This window comes from Crocodylus porosus, unplaced genomic scaffold, assembly GCF_001723895.1.
Source record: "Crocodylus porosus isolate Cpor-Errol unplaced genomic scaffold, CroPor_comp1, whole genome shotgun sequence".
Classification (NCBI taxonomy): domain Eukaryota; kingdom Metazoa; phylum Chordata; order Crocodylia; family Crocodylidae; genus Crocodylus; species Crocodylus porosus.
The window spans coordinates 26,423,426-26,431,747 of record NW_017728913.1 but is presented as its reverse complement, the minus strand read 5'-3'; the positions used below and the strand labels follow the sequence as shown (position 1 = coordinate 26,431,747).

Below are 8,322 nucleotides of genomic sequence, written 5' to 3'. Positions count from 1 at the left end.
GAGCTGCGCGAGTGCATCCCCAACGTGCCGGCCGACACCAAGCTGTCCAAGATCAAGACCCTGCGCCTGGCCACCAGCTACATCGCCTACCTCATGGACCTGCTGGCCAAGGACGACCAGCACGGCGAGGCCGAGGCCTTCAAGGCCGAGATCAAGAAGACGGACGTCAAGGAGGAGAAGAGGAAGAAGGAGCTGGTCAGTCCCGGGCCGGGGGGTGGGGAGCGGGTCCTCCCCCGCCTGCATCAGCCCCGGGGGCCGCTGCAGGGTCCTGCTTCCCCGCCGCGGTGCCTGTGCCCCGGCCCCGGCCCACCTGCCCCTGCGCCCCCGGCGGAGCCCGCTTCCGCCTAGCTCTTCCCGGCAAAGCCCCGGGGCTGCCTCGAGCCTTCCCCAGCCAACTCCTCCCTCCCTAGATTAAAAAAAGAAGCAGCAGCAGCAGCTCGCATTTAATTTCTGGAGGCTGTAAAGAGCCTTGCAATGCTCCGGGGAGGGGACCCGCCTGTCCTGGCTTCTCAAAGAAAGGGAAGCCTGCGGGAAGGGTCGGGGGAGAAAGCCCGGGGTGTCCTTGCGTCTATCAATCCAGATGGCTCATCTAGCCCCGGGGAGCCTGGGTGCCGATCGGTGCGTCCCTCTTTGCTCGTGCGGGACAAGGGGAGGGTGGGCTCCCTTCCGCAGGCCTGGTGCTGGGCTGTTACGGGCACGTTACCTCGGGAGAGGCCCTCGCCAAGACGTGCAAGCCTTCGGCCTGCGAGCAGCTGGAGTCTCGAGACGATCGCGGACCTGTTAGGGAAGCGGGGCTCCCGGCAGGGAAACGGGCCACTGAGCGCCCATGTGTGTGCGCAGAAATAATGCGCGTTTGCAACCAGCCACCCCCCCCCCCTTCCGAGATCGGATGGGCCAAGGCTGCGAGGAGCAGGATGGGATCTTGGAGAGGTGCTGAATCTGGGTCCGTGGCACCAAGGAGTGCTGATGAAACGGGTGAAGGGGCGCGCTTGCGGACTGCACCCGGCCAGCCTAGCGATGCAAAGCCAAGGGGGAAATAAAGCACCCGAAGCCGCCTAGCAAAGGCCCGGGCCCAGGCGCCGGCTGCTCCCTGTCGCTGCCAGGCCTCCGAGTCGGGCTGGAGTTGAGACAAGCGCTGAATCGGAGTGGGGCCGAGCCGAGCTGCGGGGCCCTTGGGTCCAGATTCTCTGCCCGCGGCTCTAGGCTTGAGGGGGCGGCGTGAAGGAGGTGATCTAGAGGGGAAAGGCCCATAATGACCTAACCCCTCGCTCTGTTTCTCTCCTCTGTCAACGCAGAACGAGATCCTGAAAAGCACAGTGAGCAGCAACGATAAGAAAACCAAAGGGAGGACTGGCTGGCCGCAGCACGTCTGGGCTTTGGAGCTCAAGCAGTGAGGAAGGACTCGAGGAGCTCAGCGTCTCCTCCTCCTCCTCCTGGACTCGTGAGAGAGCTCTGATCCGAGGACTCTTTGTGTTTGGAATCATCCAGTTAATTTATGTGCAATTTCCCCCCACTCCCCCCACCATGTGGATATCCGAAGACAAAGCATTCCATATTTTAATATGAAGAGGAAGCGCCAGCTTGGTAAGGGGTAAAGTCTCAATAGTTTCGTGAATGTGATTGCTCTGTACAGACCCCACGGGTAAAGATAGAAAAGGGGGAGGCGGGGGGAAAGGACTCCCTGGCATTAGTGTGTATGTGAAGTGTATCTCTAATTCTGGCCCTTTTTGGATATAAATATTCATGGGATTCTAAAGTTATATTTCAGCAGAAACAGTTGCACCAGTGCTCCAGCTGACTTGGTATTTAGTGTCGTCATTTTGTTGTGGTCGTTCAGTATTGGCAGATGTTTTCAACAGTTATTTGTTATGTGCACTTCCGTCCTTAAGGAAAAGAAGAAGAAAGTGGAGTTTAATTAATATTGAAGGTGTAAACGTTGTAAGTATTCAATAAACCACTGTGTGTGTTTTTTTTTTTTTTTTTTACAAAAAAAAAAAGAAATCTTTTTATGTTTTATACCTCAGAATGTGTTTTAAATGACGCTGTTTATAGTTATCATAATATTTAAGATATTCGCAAGTAAACTAAATTATAAAGATGGCTTCTAAGTTTATTTTTAAACCAGTCACCGAGCTGGAAGGGGGTGGGGGAAGGGGTCCTGGCCGCAGGATTTTTAAAAGACAGTTTAAGATAACTACATAGTCCATGTTGGCAGCTTGTTTCGCGCCTGGTATTCGCTGCTCGCGAGGCGCAGACCCTGATCAACCCCGCAAACGCAGGCTGGCCTAGGCCAGGCGATTCCTGCAGGTCCGGCGCTGTTGAAACACGAGTCGCTCCCAAAACTTGGGCAAGCGCTGGGTTAGAAAAGCTGTGCCGTGACCGCCGGGGAGGTGTCGTGTCCGGATTAAATTCGGGCCTTTATTTCATTCACCTGGGGTGGGTTGTTTCGCAGAAAAGAAATCTGCGCAGAAAGATCTTGCAGGGAGAAGGAGCTTTAACCCATCCCGGCCTCCCCGCACCAGGGCTGGGGACAGCCAAGGGAAGTGTTAGAGCTGTACCTGTTACAGAATCACTTGGAGGAAAGTTTTACGTCGAATAAGAAATAGTGAACAAAGCCAGAGACCCGAGAGGGAGGGGGAGAAATGGGAGATTTACAATGAGCGATGGTGAACTTCACATTAACTTTGCGGTTCCCCAAACTCTCCTGGGCTGAGCACTTCCAATCTGCCTCACTGAGCGCTCTTTTTTATTTGTGTATTCTCTGCTGTCTCTAGACCCGCCCCTGCCTCCGAGTGGGATATATCTATATAGTTATATAATAGATACACATTTTATACCGATATCTGTATAAAGCTGCTTTCTTCGCCGCCACCACTTCCCCTCCTCTGTATATCAGCAGTTTAAATGGCACCCTGCATCCCTCCCCCCACCTCAACATTGACTAGCCCTAGTATATTACAATGATCCGGGCATTGGACTGGGCCTTTCACCCCCTTTTTACACCTGGAAGCTCAACGTGGTAAGCTACTAAACTTTTTTTTTTTCTTAATTTTTGAACTTGTATAAAAAGCTGTTTCCTCAAGGTGGCTGCCCTGAGTGTACCTGGCTTTTGGGGATTAGGAAAAAGGGTTTCCACTGTTCATCTAAACCGCAGTCTTGTATTTCTGCGGCCTCCAGCTGCCTGACTGAGCGCAACCTAAATCAATCTGACTCTCTCCCTCCACAATCAGGGGCACGTACCCGCTTTCCTTCCTCTGTGCTCGCGCCTAATGAAGTGACTTGTGACGAGCCCTGACAATAAGAGCAGGTAGATTTGCAATTACCCGTAAAAAGATAAGAGAGCCCTCGCCCCGTTGGCCAGCCGGCTCTGACAACGGGGAGGTTGAAGGGTTAGAACAACCGGCCCAAAGTGCTGTGCCCTTTCTCCTTTCGGGTCAGGCAGCCCGGGTTTGTGCTTGGGTGTGGGTCTGTGTTTACAGGCACTTGCCTTTGTTTATACCACTTGGAAAGAAGAGTCTCCCGTTTTGTTGTTCCTTCCCTTGCCTGCTGGCTTCCCGGGTGATGATGAAGAGGCAGATCTCCCCTTTTCTCTCCCGCCCCTTCCACTCCCTGTGTGTTATCGCTGTTACCCTCGTCTGAGCGGATCCAGTGGTGCCTTTAACCTGGGAGACCCAGCAACGGAGTTCAGTCTGGAGAGGGAATCACTGAAGGTGTTTTATCTTTTTCTGTCTCGGGGCGGCTGTGTATTTGGTAGCCAGGTTCATTTCTTGCCTGTGTGTTACTTACGCACACGCGGCTCCTTTAGCAAGCTGGCCTTGTAACAATCCTGCTCCACTACGCGTTGTTCCAACTCCTTTAAAAAATGGCATTTTTGCTTCGTGCTCTACCTGCTTTCTTGCCCAGAAGAGCAGCCCCCGGCTGGGCCTGCGGTCTGTCTGAACCCTGGATCAGGGTGCTGGTGGGAGCAGAGCTGCCTTTGCAATTGTCCTCCAAGTTGATCAATTGCCTCCCCCACCCCTTGGAAATGTATTCGCTGGACCCGCTAAGAGGTCTCTATTTTAATTGCTCCATAATGAGGATGTTGCCATTTTCTCAAGAGCAATCACTCCTGGAGCTAAATCAGGAGAGCCCTAGACAGACCGGAGCCGACAAAAATGTAGGTTTTGACGTTAAAAGCTAAATGGGGAAGCGAGGCGGTAGAAGGTAAATTGATGGTAGCTTGGGATGTCAGGGCCCTGGCCCCTGATCGCCGAGTGGAGCGGTAGGTCTGATAACAGCCTGATGCTGAACCAGGCGCTCTTTCCCAGTCCCGCGGCAGCTATCTGGGGAAAGACTTTTAAATGAAACTGTATCTAGGTTCTTAAGGTCATTACTAAACATATTTGCCGCCTCATATATTCCGCGTCTGCCCTCCTTGATAACTACTCAGTGACACAGACTTTGCAGTGATATCAAGGCACTTAGGAGCAGATAGCGCAGAGAAAATGGCAAGGGGAACCCTGCCAGAAGCCAGTTACGGACTGCTTCAAGCTCTCCATGTTCTGCTGCAGGTAATAAGGGAGGGAAACCGGAATGAATGGAAGAAGCGCAGAGGTGTGAAGCGAATCGGTGTAATTGGGAGTGCTCTAGAAATCTGTATGTTTAAAAAAAAAAAAAAAAAAAGCGGGGTTGTTGCGAGATGACTTAGACCAGCTTTGCTTTCATTTACTATGGAAATGTGCGTGTGCCTTTTGCTTTAAAAATTACCTTTTTTTAGTTCTCTCTTAAAAGGGGAGCGGGGGTCCCTACTTCAGTGTTGTCTCCATTTACGTATGGCTCCATTCTAGAAACTCTCAGCGGTCTGAATAATCTTTACTCCCCACAGTAGGCTCATGGAGGGCAGCGGGTCTACCGGGAGTGAAGAAAGTAGATGTACGGGGTAATGTGAAAATAGTGTGGCGCTCAGGTGTTTGAATTCAAATGCAAACAAGACTTAAAGTGGGAGACGGAAGGAGTCGCTGGAAGTGGCTGTTGTGGGGGGAGATCCTGTACACTCCGGATTTAGCGTTCCCTATTTCAGTGAAGTCGAAAGCAAACTGGCCCCGACTTCCTTGGAGTGGGTTCGGGCCCTCGCATGGCTATAACTCGGAGCAGGATTTGTCCTGGAGCTTTTTTTCTGGTAGGTAAGATCAGAACAGGAGTGTACAGCAGAAAGCCAGCTTTGATTTTTTTCTTACTGAAAAGCATCCCATGCTTCAGAATGATGCTGGATCGAAACAGCAGGGCAGTCTGGGGCCGGTTAAGCTGTGCAGATGGAAACAACATAAATGAATAGTCGTCACTATTTGCCCACAGTGACTCAGGGCCCACCAGGAAACACGACATGGATTTGGTTCAGTGAGTGTTTTTGTTTTGTGTTGTTTTTTTTTTCCTTGAAAGTCGCTCTTCGGAAAGACTTCTTGCCTCTTCCAAGACGTCTGCACAAGGGCGGGTGTTGAGGCCCCGTCTTGATCCGCTTGCCATCGGGTTGGCTGCTGTAAACGCGCGGTGGTCGCTGTAACCGCACTGCTGCTGAGCGGTTCAAAGCCACCTCGTCCCGGCCGCCTCTGCCCTGACCCTAGCAAAGGACTCCGGGGGGAGGCTACAGCCTGGGCACAGGTTCTTCCTCCAGCCCCGCCTGCCGCTCCTGCTGCTTATACGAGCCCTGTTGCATCCGAAACAAGTGTGTGTGTGTGGGGGGGGAGGGTGCTTATTTTTCCCGGAGGAAAAGATGAGTAAGCGATTCTCTCTGTCTTTTCCCCCCCCCTCCACCTATTAACTTTACAGGCTCCCTCCAAGGAGTAGATAATTATCGCTAATTTTGTTATCATTGTCCAAGATCGGCCTAAGGGTTTTTTCCATGGTAGCTGTAGGTGACCAGACACGGTTTCAAATAATAAAGGCACGATCAGTGCGATGACACTGCATCCACTTGAGGTTAGTGGTTGGGGAACCTGTCTTTAGCGTCCGGAAACATGTATTTTTTAACTGTTTCCTCTTCCCCCCCTCCCCCCCCCCAAAAAATATAAGGTTCATTTAGAGATGGAAAGGAAACGAATTCCACATTTTTGCAAACATAATCCGCTCTATGATAATTAGGATTTATCTTTCCCCCCCCCTTTTTATTTCGGGCAGGCTATGAAATATGTGCCCCTTCAGAAAGAGCTCCAATCTTTTCTATTTCTAATTGCCCAATTACTGTTCAGCTGTTTCAGCTTGCACAGTATAATCGAGATTAAAGCGCGGTTGTTATCTGAATTATATATCCACATAAATTCTAGAAAGCCTTCGCACTGGAGAAGCCGGCTGCTTTCTGGGAAGTCCTCGCTGGCCCCAAACACCGGCTGACGGTTTTCCCCCCATTTTCCTCGAGAACGGTTGCAGCCCCGATGCCCTTGTAGAGCATTGATTACAAATTTATTCCGAAGCACTATATAAGTCTTTATATCTGCTATTAGGGACATCTGGGAATGATTAGAGCCTTCCCTCCCCCAGTTGTGCTGCCTCTATCTTGCTGCAAGGGCCCATAGACATGTTGACGTCAGATCAGACGGCTCGGAGCCATCCTGCTCTCGAGTTGGGTGTAATCACTGCAGCGCTTTCCAAGCTCCAGCTCCAGCCCAGTCCACCAGCTGGAATGCGGATGCGATGGGACTGCCGGGGGGGGGGGGCATATTTTTAGGCCAGCGGATTTTTGCTTAGTGAAGTTTCCAGCCAAGCTGGTTTATTTATTGATTCCCAACAGCAGAACCAGAAGGCAATTAATTCACCAGTGCATTCCACATGGGGAATAGACAGCACCGCCTTGCCACTGTTGTGACCTGCTGAGTGCATTTCTTTGCGGATTGGAGCCCAGGCAGATTTCCACTCCAGGCCTTGGCAGGAACAAATGAGTGAAGCCAAGTGTAACTTTTCCGTCCCGGCACACTCCACAGTGGCAGTCGGGTTTGCCACGAGTCGAGCGCGCTGGAGCCCCCTCCCCCGTAAAACAAGTGGCCTTTCCTAAGTAAATGAGCGTGAGCATAAATGAATTCAAGTTGCCAAGGCCGTGACTTTGCACCTGCTGTCCAATTCGGGTGAGTCGTTTTTACTGCAGAGCTGCGGGAAGCTAACCCTAAGGAGCAGTCTGTACCTGGGTGCATAAGCATCTGCTTACGATGATTATTATTTAGATTTATCATTTTACCCCCCCCTCCCCCGCCAGGCTTTTCAAGGAGATCTCAGACCGACTGCGTGATCCCTTTGGCATCCATCCCCAGCACTTTACAAGGCTGACACTTGTTCAGCTGGGCGAGGCAATCCTCTCTATGATGATCAGAAAGGGAGGCTGGAGGGGGGGTATTAGAAAACGGCTGGTCTGGCCTCTAGAGAAGAGAGAGAATGTGTCTGAAGGGTTAAGTTCTCTGGGTGAAATATTAGCAACCGGAGAAAAAGCCCTTGTGTGTCCCTAAAAGATTATAGGCTCCCATTTCTTTGCTTGCAGCAAAAGATACCGCAGTGCTCGGCTGTGTCTGTCTGTAATCTGGAAAGGAAAAGAAAGGCTTCCCTGCTAAGTCGGTGGAAATGGTGTGCTGCACGTTTGGCTGCCAACCACAGCCACAGAGCAAACGGGGAGCACTGCGGCTTGCTCAAAAGAAAAAAAAAGGAAAGACAAAAAAAACACCCAAACCGGAGTTGGGCCCATCTCAGAGCTGCAGGCGCTAGCCTCGCTGACTAGGCACTGCCCTCCTGTGCGGCCAGGAAGGCAGAAAGTCCACCAACGGGCAGGGCTGCAGGGTTGTTACTTGCTAAACGAAATCAAACATAGCCCAGCAAGAGGGAGCCTTTCCAAGCAGGGCAAGAGAGGAGGGGGGTGACTTGGCCCTAAATTGCACACTGGAAGCGGCAGGGATGTGGTAGTGAAGCGCCGGGGAGCAGTGCCCCAGTCCCCCCAGCCTTCCTCAGTGCCTGGGGGGAAGCCCCGGGCACTTGCCACCCATGCGGAGCAGCAGGATCCTTTCGTCCTGTCTCCGGGGTAGCCGTGGGGCGGTTAACAGCGAGGATGCCTCCCCTCTAGGAGTCTCCACTTGGCTGCCCTATGTTGCTATCGGCCAAACCACCTGGTTTTGCTAGGGGGGGGGGGGGGCAAGAGGGGGGTTTAAAACGGGCCTGAGACTCTCCGGCTTCAAGGCAGGGGCCAAAAGGAGGGTTTGCAGGCAGAGAACCTCGTTGCAAAACTGATCGGCCTCGGCCTGGCCCAGGGGAGGCCGCCCGGCCCCGCGGCTGAGGAAGGCAGGGGGGCAGACGGGCACGGCTGGGGGTGCA

The 8,322-nt window shown here is 52.4% G+C and overlaps 1 protein-coding gene across 1 annotated transcript in view; it reads left to right on the top strand.

The window, feature by feature from the left end:
- HAND2 (heart and neural crest derivatives expressed 2) overlaps positions 1-2,098 on the top strand; it is a 2,640-nt gene extending 542 nt beyond the window's left edge. Inside the window, exons 1-2 of the mRNA XM_019534621.1 lie at positions 1-195; positions 1,296-2,098. The exon at positions 1-195 is cut by the window's left edge and continues 542 nt beyond it. Coding sequence (XP_019390166.1) covers positions 1-195; positions 1,296-1,394 — 294 coding nt within the window. The 3' untranslated portion in view covers positions 1,395-2,098. The remainder of the gene's footprint in view (positions 196-1,295) is intronic.
- Positions 2,099-8,322: the final 6,224 nt, after the last annotated feature.